Source organism: Triturus cristatus, chromosome 1_2 (assembly GCF_964204655.1).
Source record: "Triturus cristatus chromosome 1_2, aTriCri1.1, whole genome shotgun sequence".
Taxonomy (NCBI): Eukaryota; Metazoa; Chordata; class Amphibia; order Caudata; family Salamandridae; genus Triturus; species Triturus cristatus.
In genome coordinates, this window is record NC_140580.1 from 781,668,685 (window position 1) to 781,687,640 (window position 18,956).

At 40.4% G+C, this 18,956-nt stretch overlaps 1 protein-coding gene across 1 annotated transcript in view; it reads left to right on the top strand.

The window, feature by feature from the left end:
• Window positions 1-18,956, top strand: part of TMEM26 (transmembrane protein 26) — a 527,742-nt gene that overhangs the window by 445,963 nt on the left and 62,823 nt on the right. The window contains exon 5 of the mRNA XM_085608791.1: window positions 384-460. Within this exon, the coding sequence (XP_085464917.1) occupies window positions 384-460 (77 nt within the window). The remainder of the gene's footprint in view (window positions 1-383; window positions 461-18,956) is intronic.

Here is an 18,956-nt window from a genome sequence, read left to right on the forward strand (position 1 = left end):
ATTCGTTTTTCTGAAGCTTTAAGTCGTAGGGACAGTGTTCTGCAAAGGGGGTTAGCTCACTTTCAGGAAGAGGCATCTAGAACTGTTATACATTTGAATTTTTCTGCAGCATCCCTAAGTCAATTCAACCTAATAAATTTTAAGTCCTTGGCACAGCTTCAATGGAAGGGAAACATCATGAAGTCAGGAAAGTACCACAGTAAAAATACAACGTTTTAAATGAAAGGAGATTTCCCCATGCAAACGTGGTCAGTGTTTCACTGTTATTAGAAAGTTGGCACTGGACTGTAGTATTCAGATTAATAGAATTATTTTAAGTTGAGTTGATAAGTTCATTACCACCCATATTCTTAATAATGTTCCATGTATGTTTTTACCTTTAGAAAGGAAGCAGTTCTTGTGTATTCCATTCTATCAGTATGGACATGGAGTATGTTGCAGTTTCTCTTGGATGTTACTGGTGAGTATCTGAATCATGGATTTTGACGCTGGATGAGTCTGCAGAAACCTGTTTATCTTTATTCTTGCTATCTTTTCTTTCATGGGTGTGTAAAACCAAACTTTTTCCAAAGGTGGCTTGAACTTCACTTGGCAAAAATGTAATGAACATTTGTTTGTGAAAACAACCAGTTGAGATGTTTCGACCAGTGTTAGAAGAAAATGAATATCAATTTGGAAAATTTGATCAGCATGAAATTCAAAAGGTTGCAGACACGGTGCCTTTTTAAGATTTGGTCCAGGGTACGTAAATCGGAGTAGTACTGCTGGACAATTGATGTCAAACATTTCCACACTGTATTGCCAAACCAGTGACTCCCCCCCCTTTATTTATAGTCCTGAGATGTGCTTAATTTACTCCGGCTGACCCTCCACTGGAGTCAAACTTTGATCTAACAGCCCATCTGTCAGTGGGCTGTAAGGTCAAAGTAACAGTCATCCTGTCCTATTTAGGGCGGGACAACGGCCACTTATTTTCTCAATGTGGTCCATGGATGCCTGTCATGGCATCCCTGGGAAGGAAGAACACACAATGGCCCCCCATGCACAGGAAAAACCTCCCAGCATGTCAGGGACTTTGTGTTTTTGTTTCCAAGAAACAAACTCCCAGTTTAAGAGCTGGCTTCCTAAAAACAAGAAAATAAATGGTAAAGTTGGCCGACCGACCTCCACAGGGTTACAGAGGTCAAAGGGTGCTCTGACATGGCGGTCTAACAAGCCATCTGCCATAGACTTGCCTTACTTTGTATTGAACAAGAACATTGCAAAAATGTAGATTTATTTTCTACTGGGGTTTATGTTCATATGCCTTCATCACCATTAATTCTACAAAACTAATATGATCACATATTAAAGATGCCACTCTTGCTTAATAGAGTAGGGAATAAAGGAAGATATTGTCATTTCTGTCTTTTCTCTCTTTTATTACAAAGAACAGTTGCTAAAAGCCTACTCTCTGAGTCATGTGTTTTCACATGTTTAACAGCATACATGTCATTTGTGACAGGGCACCCAGTGAGTTGTTAGAAAGTCTCAGGCTTAGGCTAAAACTGTTGGGGCATTATGCTTATGTTGATGGCTCCCTAAAGGATATGTGATGTGAAAAACAAACAAGAAAAAGAAAAAAATCACAATCTATTATTTAAGATGTTATCAAATGAGAAAAGGACAAACCTTTCAATACAAGCAAACCATGACATGAATCTAACAAAAAAACAAAAGGTATTCAGTGAAAGCTTTGCTTGAAAGTTTTGTTTTCCCAGTTGCAGGCATGAACCTGGAAGTATGCATTAGTGAAACAATTGCCAGAAGACACATTATGGTTCATATAGCACCCTGATATAGTAGCTATAATGTTCATAGTACTTAGCAAGTCGAACTTCCCAAATGATTTGCCGAACTTTCAAATATTGATTCTACACACTACTCATTAAATACTGAGGAACTGGATTTAATGAAATGATAGCCAAAAATATAAAATAAATGATATGATTTATGCAATCAAAGTAGAATCCTGAGAATTGTTTGTCTAGTATTGATGCTTTAAGGAGATGGACAGAACGACAAGATTGTATTATATTTATAATGTAAAAGTCTTGGAGGGGATTTTGTTAGTCATAAAGTGAGAGCACATAAAGTGGCCAAAGAGCAGACTGATTAATTTAATTGGTGTGTGTTGTAATAGGAAGGTTACCTGCATGTCTCGGTAGAGCATGCCCCCTTGGCTGAGTCTCTGTAGGTTTTTGTTTTTTCACCACAGCATACACAAGCTTGATACGAGCTCACTGATGGCATAATGCATAATGGCTTGAGACACAAAGTGATTTCTGTAGTTCAGAGGGTCACTAGAAGTGCACCCCTAATGTTGGCATTGCCCCAGGATACAAAATACTGGCAGTAGTAGGTGCATTTTGATTAACATATAATTATGGGCCTTATCCCCCTTTCCTTCATTGCTAGAGTGATTCTAGCCCTCTTAAGATACATTTCTCTGCCAGTTTGCTTCTCACCCAAGTCTTGGGTCCCTTCGTGTGGGGCATTGATGGTGAATGTGTGTGTATTTTGCATGCTGTAGGGTAAGCATGGAGTGAATTCATTTGCTTGACTGTATGAAGATGGAGATCTATTTAGTGACACCTATGTGACTGGCAAAATGGAGGACAGAGATGAGGTTTCAAGACAAGGATTTGAACTGGAGAAAGACCCCACAACATTCCCGAGGTACCTTTGAAGTGGGCCTGGCTCCTCTGAAAGAAATATTAAAGAGTCTATTAATGTACACAACTGTCCCAGAACCTTGCTCCTTCCCCTCTTTCCCAGAGGTGTGGTGCAGAAAGCTTTGACTAGTGGCCATGTAAGGAAGGAACCTATCTCCTTCTGTGTGTTTATTCTTTAACCCCAGCCAGGGTCTACCCTGCTCCGCTCAGCTTTTCTGTCAAATGCAACTCTCAGAAATACACTGTTCTAGCATGCTACGCATGGACAAATACTGGGTAAAATTCTCATGTCATTGTTTCAGGGATGTCTCACTGACTGATGTCTGACCAGCACACATATTACTGAGTTTGATTGTTAGTGTCTTATCAGGAACCAACCTAAAATCCAACTCGAATCCTGGTAGAAGCTTGTTTTGAATTGTACCTTTTGTTGGACCTGCATGACTTGCCTGGCGGCTGCAAGAATACCCCAAAGCCAACCTGTTTCCCCAGAAACTTGAGGATACTAACCAGCATCACTTCCAACACCACAGAGCCATCCTTGTACTCGACCTCCCAGTTTAGGCTGCTGCATGCAGAAACTGCTAGCCCCTGCACATTCTCAGAGGTAGAGGCAGCTGGAGTATAGGAAACTGCAAAAAAAGGGGCTGGATCAGTAGCCCTAAGTATTACCTTCAGAATGAACATTTTCTCTATAAAGTTGGTTTTGTGGGGAGCAAGTTTGGCATAACTCTGATTTTGACCCTGTAGATAATTTAGGGCTTCAGGTACTATTAGTCAATTAACAAAAAGTGGTTGCATGAGGCGCACTGACTTTTGAGCATGGAAAAGTATTTTGCGAACCGATTTATGTACAAATGGTTCAGTTCACAAAATACTGATTCACAGGAAGTCAAAAAATGAGCTGCCTCATTTCAATCATTAAGCACATCACAATGTACGGCCCCCTGCAATTGACCACAATCACAGGGTTGGTGGCCTGCAGGGCTCATCAGACCACCATGTCTGTGATTGTGTTTAAATTATGAAAAACTTTTTTAATACAACCCATTTTCCTTAAAGAAACATGACAGTGTTTAAAAAATTGATCGGTTGGAAAACTAACACCTCTTCCTAAAACTTTTCTCAAGTTTCACAAAGCGTGAGATATTCAGAGGGTATCCCATTTGAAAATCAGAAACCAACTTCTTTGAGGTGTTGGTATTTGATCAATGGATTGCCACCGCAATTGAAGTTACAAACCATTGATACATTCCTCTCTGTCTAGTAAATCGGAGAGGGACTCCCCTTTCAAGGCTGTGATTCAGAGAGAGTCACAACAGCCCTTTATCTAGTCATTGTTTTTAATTCGTAAAAGGTCTTTTTTTAAATAAAGTAAAGCTGCAAACCCAGAGATTTTGCAAATCACTAGCTTTATGATCACAAAATGGTTTTGCACTTGAGGCCCCGATTGTTCTATTATTTACAACTTGGAAGCTGATGTACATTTTTGTGATACGCACAAGACACGATCAACTCTCTTATGTAAAGTGTAGTCTATGCTTTCATCTAATATATTCCATTTAATACGTTTTTAATTTTCGTTCTTATCGTCTTATTTCACATTGTGTTCATTTATCGTTTAAGTAGTCACAAAGGTTTGTTTTGCTTGTTTGAAGTATTTATTGAGACTAAAACTTTTTACAAGCAGCATTAATGAGAACAAGGAGTGAATACATTATGTACTTATTTACGTCTATTAGTATGAAACTACATGTATCGACATGTTTCCAAATGGCGGTGCAATTATGAATTTGAAAGAGGTCCAGATATTTTCAGAGCAGATGGGAATAAGTGTATTTGCTTGGAAAAAGATGACTAGATATTTCAGTCTGTTGCATAAAATCAACATCTTTTTAACTTTTTGAACATTTCTTATATTGCAACCATTTATATATATTAAACTCAAGAAATGGAGAGGTTGATATATTAAATGATGAAATATTAACTGTCCAAGATCTAAATCTGAAGCTATGGAATATTAACATATGTTGGCCACTTACTCTAAAATGAAAAGCTGCTTCACATTTTCAGAACCACCAGAAAAGCATTTTGAGAAAAGTTGTAGTGGGACTGGAGTGGATGATGTCGACGGGACTCTACACAAATGAAAAGATCCCAGTGTGAGTTCTTTATATATAGATGCCGCAGTGACTATGGTGACAATTATGACCCCAATTCTGAACCCCAGCAAGTTATTAGTCAGAAACCGACTCCCATATCTTTTATTGTATAGTTGCAATATTTTTCAGATTTTTATGAGATTCGCAGAGTCCCTAATACGTCTGGATATCTACAACAGCTGTTCATGTCCAGGCGTGCTCCAATACACAAAACGTAGGTGGACAGCTATATTAATAAATCATGTGGCATGGCGCATTTGAACAGTAACCTTGTTTGGTCTGCCCTGTTGCTTCCGCCTGCCTTTTAAAAGAGTCAATCTGTATGTTTTTCCCTTGGAGGAACTAAGGAGAGAAACTCCCAACTGAGGTTATGTGCTTATTCACAGCTCTCCTAGTTAGTAAACTTTCACCTGTTTCTGGAGCCTGCCCCGCCCCACCCCAACCCTAAGCCTATGTAAGTGTCAAGGGACTATACACCTTTGAACGGCGGGAGCACACCCTGAGGTTGACGTTTTCCCAACCTTGGATCAAAGAGCAGGATGGCCTTTGGTTTCAGCATTCTCACTTGGTTGAGAAGCATGGGGCTATTATTATTTTCAAATCTAGATATTGAACCATTTCAGAGCTGATCTACCATGCATATATGGCGGCGACACCCACAGATTGTTTTCTACTGATCTACTAGAATCAAAACGTCTTGAGTGCACGCATTAAATACTATCATGTCATGTTCTATACGGCTTGTTGCTTGTAGGAACAAAGAATAACTTATGTAAATTTTTGCTCGTTATATATTAATATTTGCTTCACCTGTGACCTTAGTAGATCGGTAGAAAAAAAATTGTGGGTGGCGCCGCCATATATGCTTGGTATATATAAAATATGAGAACTTGTAGTGAATAGACACGTAGAAACCATTCATATATTTGTTGATGCAATAACGAGCTTACTTGGGTAAAAGGGTCAGTCCTGTGATATTATAGCCTCCTCACTGCAAATCACAGTAATATGTATCAATGTTCTGCGACCTCAATTGCAGTCACAAACCACTGACAGGTTACACACACTTGACATGGTTTGGTAAGCCATTTTAAGGTGGAAGATGACATGGACAGTTTCCACTTTGTCTTGTCTGTATAAGCATGGCATCAAAAAGCAAAGTGATGGATGGAATGCGTGAATTAATCTCAGCCACTGGCAATCACTCGGGCTGCATCCCAATCCATCATTTTTGTCCACCATGCCACGTCAGTTTGGACCCAGCCACTATGCAAATCAGCTTTGACCCTGCGTCAATGGGAGCAGTCCAGCCTGAACTACCAGGCCAGCTGACCCCTGAACTGGAACACAAGTAACCCAGGACCGGGTTTGCCCTAATTATAGGCTCATCAGCCAGGTATAGCTCTTTTCCAATGGACATTGAACACGTCTGGCCATACCCATCACACTAGCGCATCACAGAATAAAGGGATGTATGGAATGCTTGAATTAATCTCAGCCACTGGCGATTGCTCAGGGCCACATTACAATCCATTGTTTTTTTCTAACTATGCCACATGAGTTTGGACCCAGCCATATGCAAATCAGCCTTGACCCTGCTCCATTGGGAGCAGTCCAGCCCGAACTGCTAGGCCAGGTCCCAATGTTCTCATTGTGATGGGTATGCCCAAAAGTGCTCACTGTGCCACTGTAATGAAACTATACCTGACTCATGATACCATAATAAGGCCGAAACCATTCCTGTTTTTTTGTATCTTGGTTCAGGGTTGAACTGACCTGACAGTTTGGGCTGGATAGTTCCCTTTGGAGCAGGGTCGAGGCTGTTTTGTATATGGCTGGGTCCAAGCTGAGGTTGCTTGGTGGTCAAAAATACGTTGGGTTGGGATGCGGGCTCGAGCGATTGCCAGTGGCTAAAATTAATTCAAGCATTCCATCCTTCACTTAATTTTTTCTGTTCAAGGAGGCATTCACAGTGGGTCCAAAAATGCCTCCTTCTTAACACATATTACAGAGGCAAGAGGCTGTGTGACGTCTTGCATATGTGCATTTTGTGACTTAGTATGTGTCACATTGCAAATTGAAGGGCGTGTCACAAACCAGTTTATGTGTAAAAATGCAGACTGATATGCACCCTGCATAAGCACTTTCTAATTTATCTTGTTGCAACATGATTTGATAGGTGATATTCTGAAAGATCATGGGCCAGATTGAAAAACGTTTCCCACAACGCAGCAAAGCAACTTGCTGCGCTGCACTGCATGAAAGGCGAAGAGGAGGAATGCTAGGTAGTTCTCAAGTTTAGCTGGAAAGCAGCTCCTGTATAGAGCACCAGCGACACTCTAGATCTGCTCACCTCAAATGTCTGCTTTTCTATCAAAGTCTTTAAGCATAGGATTAGCACAGTGCTATCCACGCCGAGATAGAAATGGACAAGGTCTTTTGCCATTTCTACAGCAAAGTCTGTAAGCATAGGACTAGAACAGTGCTGTCCTTGCCGAGCTGTAATATTACAAAAGCCATTTACCACTCCTGGCACAGTATTACAGCTTTGAATTGGTAAAATACCAACCAAGCCAACCTGAAATGAGTAAAAGCAACCCCATCGCTGGGGTTGAGTGCTCTATACAGGAGCTGCTTTCCAACTAAACTTGAGAACTACCCAGAGTTCTCTGCTTCTTTTTTGCATAATTTATTCGTCACTCTATGCCTGAAAGGGTATTTTTTTGATTATATATATATATATATATATATATATATATATATATATGAAATAAACAAGATGCCCTGTACCATCACGCAGCTTCACCTCCCAACTCCGCCTTTCACCATAATCTGCCAACGCGTTTCAGGGCCAGAGCCCCTTCTTCCTGGGCGCAAAACACCACACGTGAAGTCTGCATTATTCATTTCCGGTTTTATTCAGGCCAAGACCCACCCTCTCGTGGGCGTGTACTGAAGTCAATGTCCCTCGGTGTTTTATGGGGCATGGAGTCCTTAATGTAGGCAAAGATTCCCTTTGAGTAAGTTCATGCGTGGTTTTGCCATTTGTAAGTTCAATTAAATCCTTTAGTAGGTAGCAGAGCGTGAAGGAAAGCTCTGTAAGCGTCTGGAGCACTGTGCCGATTTCAGCCCTGACTCATTCAGAGCCCCGGCCTCTCCCAGCCAGTGATTGACTTCAGTACACGCCCACGGGAGGGTGGGTCTTGGCCTGAATAAAACCGGAAATTAATAATGCAGGCTTCATGTGTGGTGTTTTGCGCTCAGGAAGAAGGGGCTCTGGCCCTGAAACGCGTTGGCAGATTATGATGAAAGGCGGAGTTGGGAGTTGAAGCTGCGTGATACTGCAGGAGGGCAGAGCACTGTCGAGTGCTCTCTCAATGCTACAGGGCATCTTGTTTATTTCATTTCTACGCACTACGCACGGCAGCCCGGCCGTGGAGAGAGCACCCTCACCAGCTGGAGAATATTGCAATCACTGGCTGGGAGAGGCTGGGGCTCTGAACGAGTCAGGGCTGAAATCGGCATAGTGCTCCAGACGCTTACAGAGCTTTCCTTCACGCTCTGCTACCTACTAAAGGATTTAATTGAACTTACAAATGGCAAAACCACGCATGAACTTACTCAAAGGGAATCTTTGCCTGCATGAAGGACTCCATGCCCCATAAAACACCGAGGGACATTGACTTCAGTACACGCCCACGGGAGGGTGGGCCTTGGCCTGAATAAAACCGGAAATGAATAATGCAGGCTTCACGTGTGGTGTTTTGCGCCCAGGAAGAAGGGGCTCTGGGCCTGAAACGCGTTGGCAGATTATGATGAAAGGCGGAGTTGGGAGGTGAAGCTGCGTGATACTGCTGGAGGGCAGAGCACTGTTGAGTGCTCTCTCAATGCTACAGGGCATCTTGTTTATTTCATATATATATATATATATATATATATATATATATATATATATATATTCACTGAAAAAACCATAGGTTTCACACATGTTATAGTTAGCTGGACATTTCACTCGTACAAAACCATTGAAATTCCCCCGTTATAGTTAGTTCAGCTAACTATAACTCGCGCGACCGCATTCCACTGCTGATGACGTCACATATTACATCACTCATGACATGGTCAGCGGCATCACTCATGACATCACTGATGACATCTCAAATGACATCACTGATGACATCATCCAGTGAATATGTGTCTTTCCGAAAAATAAATATTTTTTATATATGTTTATCTAAAGGTTAATGGAAGAATAAATGGGTAAATAAGTGTCTAAATGGATGTTTTTTTTTTGTAAAATTAATTGTATAACTGACTTATTAACAATATCTTAGTGAATACAAGTATTAGTGAGTAATATTTAAATATTTAAATATCTGTATCAGTGTCTCACTGAAGTACTGGGAATTTTAAGCCCAGCGGTGCAGGGGAACACACCCTATGACTTCGGGTTCTTCCTGTTTCAGACCTACAGAAACACAGAGTCTTCTGGGTGAAGTCAAAGATCAATTTATTGGCTGCAGACCAATTACAGGTATCCTAGAAGTACAACAGCGTGTATGTTCTCAGGAGACTGCTGAAAATTACAGAAACGGGCTTCTCCTTAAATACAAAATATCATGCTTCAGGCACACATTCCTTGGTTTACGATATGGCCATATAAAGGTATGCATTACAAACGAAAAAGCAGAGTCATGATGACCATCCCACATTCCAGTTAAGCCAGCCCGCAATTATTTACCCAGCAAGGCTCAGATCCCACATCAGATATCGATAGGCCCCAATAAACATGAGCATCTCCTGTTTGGAAAACAAGCCATAAAGCAGGAACACTCAGGTGTGAAAGAGATTAGCTGGAGGCTCGTGTTTAATGTAAAGGCTTTATGGTGTGTCAAGCCCTGATGCTAATCACAGGTGGCCAGAGGACGGGGAGCTCGTGAGACCGGACTGACTTGGGGCAGCGGAGCCAAGCTGCCCAGGTCACAGAAAAGTCAAAGGAAGGCACATGTGCTCTAAAAGGCCCGTATTTGCTTCATGATATGTAGCCTATGTGAGGGCAACCATAAGATGGCCACCGCTCTAAGATGGAACCCACGTAGTGATGTATAATAACGTATACACAGTGCATTCATAGCTAAAACGTTACACAAAGCACTTGTACATACCGCATTAACCATTCGCGGTTCACTAATACCGGGATAGACAGGGGTAGGGCCCTGCCTCCTACGCGGTCCCAAATTTCAAAGTACGATATCACTTTGAGTATAAGTGGCTGCATGGGTTGGTGATTAGCTACATGAGTGTGTATATGGGTTATTAGTTCGTTTTTAGAGTATAAGTATGAGTGTCTGTATGGTTCAGTGGGGGATGTTACTTAGCGTATGTATGCATGAATGAGTGACTCACTGTTTGTATGTGTTTTGAAGACAGTATGTGAGCAGGACAGCATGGGTGGATGAGTGTGTGTATGGGTGAGTAAGAGAGTGAATGACTGTCTCAATAGTGTCTTTATGAGTAAGTCCATATGTTTTGAACTAGTATATGTGAGTATTGATGTATATAAGTGAGGATATATGAGAGTGAGAGATTGGAAGAGTTCCTGTATAAATAAGTATGTGTTTCTATATGTGATTGTTTAAGAGAGTAAGTATGTGTACGTTTCTGTAGAAGTAAGTGTAGTGGTGTGTGTATAGCTGTATATGCAAGTAAATGGATGTTTATTTGCATGTGTGAGTATGTGTGTGAGTAACTATGTATGAGTGTAGGTGTGTAACAGGATGTGTAGGTGTATGAGTACATATGATGACTGAGTACATGTATGAGTGACTATATAGAAGTGTTGATGAATGAGTGGATGCGTATGTAGATTTTGGAATTACTGAATAGGTTGTTCTAACTGGTATTGGTATCTCTATAGTTTTCAAAACTTTAGTTTGTATTTTTCAATGTGTGTATCAAAGTTTATATTCGGATAAGAGGAGGTCTACCACTCTTACACAAGGATGATGTCATCAGTGATGTCATTTGAGATGTCATCAGTGATGTCATGAGTGATGTCACTGATCATGTCGTGAGTGATGTAATATGTGACGTCATCAGCAGTGGATTGCGGTCGCGCGAGTTATAGTTAGCTGAACTAACTATAACGGGGGAATTTCAATGGTTTTGTACGAGTGAAATGTCCAGCTAACTATAACATGTGTGAAACCTATGTTTTTTTCAGTGAATTTGCAAGGTTTTTTAATTGCTAATTCCTAACTATAACGTGTGTGAAACCTATGGTTTTTTCAGTGAAAATATATATACATATATAAACATATAAATATAATCTGCATATCTATATAAATATAAATTCATGCAAACATATACATATACATATATGCATACATATGCATGGTATGTACATGAAAGTTTGAAAAACTCTAATACAAGCAAAGCTAAAAAGCCACCTAATTACAAACAGAATTGCTTTAACTTAAACGAGGGCTCTCTCTACCTCTCTCTACACGCACACATATGCACATATATGCATATGCATTTATATATATGTATGTGTACATATATATATATACATACATATATAAACATATATATAATCTGCATATCTATATAAATACAAATATAAATGCATGCATACATATACATATATGCATGTTATGTACATGAAATTTTAAAAAACACTAATAAAAGCAAAGCCAAAAAGCCACCTAATTACAAACAGAATTGCTTTAACTTAAACGAGGGCGAGACCTATTGCATTTTCAATGCTTGTTTACTTTGGTTCCATCAAGAAGGCATTCAGATGTGACACATTTGCCATAAATTCTGAATGGTAGCACTCTAGTTCCTCATTAGATCACTGTAGTAAAGCTACTGCTCACCAGGGAAGTCTGCTGCTGGTATTCAAAGTGCATGTTTCAGTCTGCATGTCAGAACTTTTTAATGAAATAGAAGAGGATTTGAGAAGTCAAAAAGTGCCCTAATTTTTCTTTCTGCAGCACTAATCATAATTTCTATGGCAAAATGAACCCCCTCATTTTTTTCCTTTGCAAATTAAATGTTTTAAGTGTTACCACTTTATTCCAATCAAGATGTCTTCAGGTGTGTCATACTTTTGTCATAAGTAAGACTGTTAGCGCTCTAGTTGTTCTTTAAAACACTCTGGGATTTCTGTCATTGGACTATACTTGGGCTACATCTCGGTGATATTTGTGCTACATTTGGGCTCTTTTGTTTCAGGTGGCCATCTTGGGAGACCTGTTATGAAGTTTCCTAATTTCCTCATTTACTACAGTCTCCTCAGTAGGCATACTGTCAGTTTTTTACTTTGATTCAATGAAGAAGGCATTCAGATGTGTCACACATTTGCCATAAATTCAGAATGTTAGCACTCTAGTTGCTCATTAGATCACTGTAGTAAAGCTACTGCTCACCAGGGAAGTCTGCTGCTGGTATTGAAAGTGCATGTTTCAGTCTGCATGTCAGAATTCTTTAATGAAATAGAAGAGGATTTGAGAAGTCACTCAAAATGTGCCCTAATTTTTCTTTCTGCAGCACTAATCATACATTCTATGGCAAAATGAACCCTCTCATTTTGTTCCTTTTTAAATTAAATGTTTTAAGAGTTACCACTTTATTCCAATCAAGATGGCTTCAGGTGTGCCATACGTTTATCATAAGTAGGAGTGGTAGCGCTCTAGTTGTTCTTTGGAACACTCTGGGAAGCTGCAGTAGAACACAAAGGAATCAACTGACAGTCTCTGCCCTTGTTGGATGTACATGTTTTACTGAGAATGTCAGACTTCATTCTCACATGACTGAGAAAGATAATATGAATTTACAGAAAATATGCTCTCAGTTTAGCTTATAGATCACCTTCCAAACCTCTGTGGGAAAAGCATGTGAAAATAGTTTTCTCTCAAACATGATTCATGATATCCCAGCAGAAGGCTTTTTCACATGGTAAAATCACCTTAGAACATACCACAATTCCTAAAATGAGTATGGAACCATCAACAAATGATTTATAATGTAACTAAAGTCTTAAAACCTTCTATCAACTGCAATGCTTTTTAATGAGGTGCTATCATGTATATTGGTCCCAAGATGGCTGCCAACACTTCTTGGATGAAGTGCTGACAGCCAATCAGATCTCACAATGAGATGTGTGGTTATGCTCCACCCAGATATATATGTGATTTTACTTTTGATTTTCTCAGGAACTACTGAACGGATTTACACAATATATGCAAAAGGCACATGCCTGACCTGAGGACTACCTCTTTGCCAAATTTCAAGTAATTCTGTTCAGCCGTTCGGGCTGTACCTTCGACTAAAGGTCCAATGGGAAAATGCATGGGGAAAACGCGTTTTGGGACCCCCCTTTTTTCTCAGCCCCCGCTTGACGAATCACCCCGAGACTTTCAGGGTAGGAGCTGAGCGGAGCGCCCCATTAGTTTTGAAAATTTCACAAAGATAAGTTAACCGGCGCCAAAGTTATTCAAAATAGAATTTTCAGATTTCCTATGGGAACTCGGTCCTAACTATAACTATCTACTGGCGACCGCCAGTAGATAATATATATATATATATTCACAGAAAAAAACTGCATTGCGGGTGCACGAGTTATAGTTAGCAGAACTAACTATAACCGAGGAATTTCTATGGTTTTGTACGAGTGAAATGGCCAGCTAAAAATAACACCCCTGAAACCTATGTTTTTTTCTGTGAATTTCTAAGGTTTTTTAAATGCTAATTTCTAACTATAACGTATCTGAAACCTATGGATTTTTCAGTGAATTTCAAAGCTTTTTTAAATGCTAATTTCTAACTATAACGTCTCTGAAACCTATGGTTTTTTTCAGTGAATTTCAAAGGTTTGTTTAAATGCTAATTTTTAAGTGTGATAGTAGTTATACCTATTTTTGTACTGGTTTTCTACAGTTTTTTAACTGTTTATGTATAAATATTTTATTTATTAAATAACATTACATATTTTTCCGAAAACTGCAAAAAAAAAAAGAAATTCAAACTGAAATATTGATTAATTTTTTTGTTTTCATTTTTTATTTTAATATATTTATATTATTTTCTTTAAAAAAAAAATGTTTCCACAGAGTCACACTCTCAAAGCGTACACATCACGGTGGGTGCGTGGATTCTAGCCACCATTTTAGAAAAGTCATGAAGGATCCCCGAACGGTGTGCGACGGCTGCGTGTTTTTCAGTTACATCATATACATTTAATATTACGTGATGTGCGCCGTTCGTATGTGACCAGTCCGCGACTCCTGCTCCCGCGCATTCGCGACACATGCGCATTACGGTACGAGATGCTAGCGCGGTGGCGGGTCCCGCGTGACGTCACGTACGTGCTGGGGCGCGCTGGGTGCGCGACTCCAGCAAAAGAATTGTTTGTTCCAAAATGATTTGTATGTGTCTTTAATATACATATTAGGGCAAGAGATTATCTAAGATATTCATAAAAATAATATATTTGTACTTATAATACACTTCGCGAAGTCTGGTGCGTGCATCGTGAGCGCAGAGAACCCGGTCAGCAGAGCTGCTGTAGAGCCAGAGAAACCAGGTCAGCAGAGCCGTTGTAGAGCCAGAGAACCAGGTCAGCAGAGCTGCTCTAGAGCCTAAGAAGCAGGTCAGGAGAGCTGCTCTAGAACCAGAGACCCAGGTCAGCAGAGCTGCTTTAGAGCCAGAGAACCAGGTCAGCAGAGCTGCTCTAGAGCCAGAGAACCAGGTCAGCAGAGCTGCTCTAGAGCCAGAGAACCAAGTCAGCAGAGCTGCTTTAGAGCCATAGAACCAGGCCAGCAGAACTGCTTTAGAGCCAGAGAACCAGGTCAGCAGAGCTGCTCTAGAGTCTAAGAACCAGGTCAGCAGAGCTGCTCTCGAGCCAGAGAACCACGTCAGCAGAGCTGCTGTAGAGCCAAAGAAACCAGGTCAGTACAGCTGCTTTAGAGGGAGAGAACCAGGTCAGCAGAGCTGCTCTAGAGGGAGAGAACCAGGTCAGCAGAGCTGCTGTAGAGCCAGAGAACCATGTCAGCAGAACAGCTTTAGAGCCAGAGAATCAGGTCAGCGGAGCTGCTCTAGCTGACACTGACTGACTGACACTGACTGATTGACACTAACTGACTGACACTGACAGACACTGATTGACTGACACTGACTGACTGACAATGACTGACACTGATTGACTGAGACTGACTGACTGACTGACACTGACTGACTACTCTCTACTACTCTAGTACTCACTCTCTACTACTCTCTCTCTACTACTCACTCTCTACTACTCTGTACTACTCTCTACTATTCACTCTCTACTACTCAATCTCTACTACTCTCTACTCCTCTCTCTCTACGACTCACTCTCTACTACTCACTCGCTACTACTCTCTACTACTCTCTCCCTACTACTCACTCTCTACTACTCACTCTGCTACTCTCTACTACTCACTCTCTACTACTCACTCTCTACTACTCACTCTACTACTCGCTCTCTACTACTCACTCTCTACTACTCTACTACTCTCTACTGCTCTCTCTACTACTCACTCTCTACTACTCGCTCTCTACTACTCACTCTCTACTACTCTCCACTACTCACTCTCTACGATGCTCTTCTACTCTCTACTACTCTCTACTAATACTCTCTACTACTCACTCTCTACTACTCTACTACTCACTACTACTCTCTACTACTCCCTCTCTGCTACTCACTCTACTACTCTCTACTACTCACTCTCTACTACTTACTCTCTACTACTCACTCTCTACTACTCTCTCTGCTACTCACTGTCTACTACTCACTCTCTACTACTCACTCTACTGCTCTACTACTCTCTCTACTACTCACTCTCTACAACTCACTCTACTACTCTCTACCACTCACTCTCTACTACTCTACTACTCACTCTCTACTACTCTCTCTCTCTACTACTCACTCTCTACTACTCACTCTACTACTCACTCTCTACTACTCACTCTCTACTACTCACTCTCTACTACTCACTCTGTACTACTCTCTACTACTCACTCTCTACTACTCACTCTCTACTACTCTCTACTATTCACTCTCTACTACTCAATCTCTACTACTCTCTACTCCTCTCTCTCTACTACTCACTCTCTACTAACTCGCTACTACTCTCTACTACTCTCTCTCTACTACTCACTCTCTACTACTCACTCTGCTACTCTCTACTACTCACTCTCTACTACTCACTCTCTACTACTCACTTTACTACTCGCTCTCTACTACTCTCTACTACTCACTCTATACTACTCACTCTCTACTACTCTACTACTCTCTACTGCTCTCTCTACTACTACTCACTCTCTACTACTCACTCTACTGCTCTACTACTCTCTACTACTCGCTCTACTACTCACTCTACTACTCTCTACTACTCACTCTACTACTCTACTACTCACTCTCTACTACTCTCTACTACTCTCTCTACTACTCACTCTCTACTACTCACTCTACTACTCACTCTCTACTACTCTCTCTCTACTACTCACTCTCTACTACTCTCTACTACTCACTCTCCACTACTCAATCTCTACTACTCGCTCTCTACTACTGTTTACTACTCACTCTACTTCTCACTCTCTACTACTCTACTACTCTCTACTACTCGCCCTCTACTACTCTCTACTACTCACTATACTACTCACTCTCTACTACTCCCTACTACTCACTCTACTACTCTCTACTACTCACTCTCTACTACTCTACTACTCTCTACTACTCTCTCTACTACTCACTCTCTATTACTCACTCTCTACTACTCTCTACTACTCACTCTCTACTATTCACTCTCTACTACTCGCTCTCTACTACTCTCTACCACTCATTCTCTACTACTCACTCTCTACTACTCTCTACTACTCACTCTCTACTACTCTACTACTCTCTACTACTCTCTCTACTGCTCACTCTCTACTACTCACTCGTCTACTACTCACTCTACTATTCTCTACTACTCTCTACTACTCACTCTCTACTACTCACTCTACTACTCTCTACCACTCACTCTCTACTGCTCACTCTCTACTACACACCCTCTATTACTTGATCTCTACTACTCACTCTCTACTACTCACTCTACTACTCACTCTCTACTACTCACTCTCTACTACACACCCTCTATTACTTGCTCTCTACTACTCGCTCTCTACTACTCACTCTACTACTCACTCTGTACTACTCCCTACTACTCACTGTGTAATACTCTCTACTACTCACTCTCTACTACTCTACTACTCCCTACGACTCTCTCTACTACTCACTCTCTACTACTCTCTACTACTCACTCACTACTACTCACTCTCTACTACTCTACTACTCACTCTCTACTACTCTCTCTACTACTCTCTACTATTCACTCTACTACTCACGCTCTACTACTCTCTACTACTCACTCTCTACTACCCACTCTCTACTACTCACTCTACTACTCTCTACTACTCACTCTCTGCTACTCTCTCTACTACTCTCTACTACTCACTCTCTACCCTCTACTCTCTGTTACTCATCCTCTACTCTCTACCTATCTACCTCTCCCTCTCTACCTCTCTACCTCTACACCTCTACCTCTCTACCTCTCTCTACGCGCACACATATGCACATATATATATGCATATATATGCATCTATATATATGTAAGTGTATATATATATATATATACATACATATATAAACATATATATATAATCTGCATATCTATATAAATACAAATATAAATGCATGCATACATATACATATATGCATACATATGCATGTTATGTACATGAAAGTTTGAAAAACACTAATACAAGCAAAGCTAAAAAGCCACCTAATTACAAACAGAATTGCTTTAACTTAAACGAGGGCGAGACCTATTGCATTTTCAATGCTTGTTTACTTTGGTTCCATCAAGAAGGCATTCAGATGTGTCACACATTTGCCATAAATTCTGAATGTGAGCACTCTAGTTGCTCATTAGATCACTGTAGTAAAGCTACTGCTCACCAGGGAGGTCTGCTGCTGGTATTCAAAGTGCATGTTTCAGTCTGCATGTCAGAATTTTTTAATGAAATAGAAGAGGATTTGAGAAGTCAAAATGTGCCCTAATTTTTCTTTCTGCAGCACTAATCATAATTTCTATGGCAAAATGAACCCCCTCATTATGTGTCTTTGCAAATTAAATGTTTTAAGTGTTACCACTTTATTCCAATCAAGATGGCTTCAGGTGTGCCATACTTTTGTCATAAGTAAGACTGTTAGCGCTCTAGTTGTCCTTTAGAACATTCTGGGACATTCTATCATTGGGCTATACTTGGGCTACATCAGGGTGATATTTGTGTTACATTTGGGCTCTTTTGTCTCTGGTGGCCATCTTGGGAGACTTATTTGTTATGAAGTTTCCCAATTTCCTCATTTACAACAGTCTCCTCAGTAGGAAATACTTTCAGTTTGTTACTTTGATTCCATCAAGACGGCATTCAGATGTGTCACACATTTGCCATAAATTCCGAATGTTAGCACTCTAGTTGCTCATTAGATCACTGTAGTAAAACTACTGCTCACCAGGGAAGTCTGCTGCTGGTATTGAAAGTGCATTTTTTAGTCTGCATGTCAGAATTTTTTAATGAAATAGAAGAGGATTTGAGAAGTCACTCAAAATGTGCCCTAAATTTTTCTTTCTGCAGCACTAATCATACTTTCTATGGCAAAATGAACCCCCTCATTTTGTTCCTTTTTTAAATTAAATGTTTTAAGAGTTACCACTTTATTCCAATCAAGATGGCTTCAGGTGTGCCATACGTTTGTCATAAGTAGGACTGTTAGCGCTCTTGTTGTTCTTAGAACACTCTGGGAAGCTGCAGTAGAACAAAAAGGAATCAACTGACAGTCTCTGCCCTTGTTGGATGTACATGTTTTACAGAGAATGTCAGACTTCATTCTCACATGACTGAGAAAGATAATGTGAATTTACAGAAAATATGCTCTCAGTTTAGCTTATAGCTCACCTTCCAAACCTCTGTGGGAAAAGCATGAGAAAATAGTTTTCTCTCAAACATG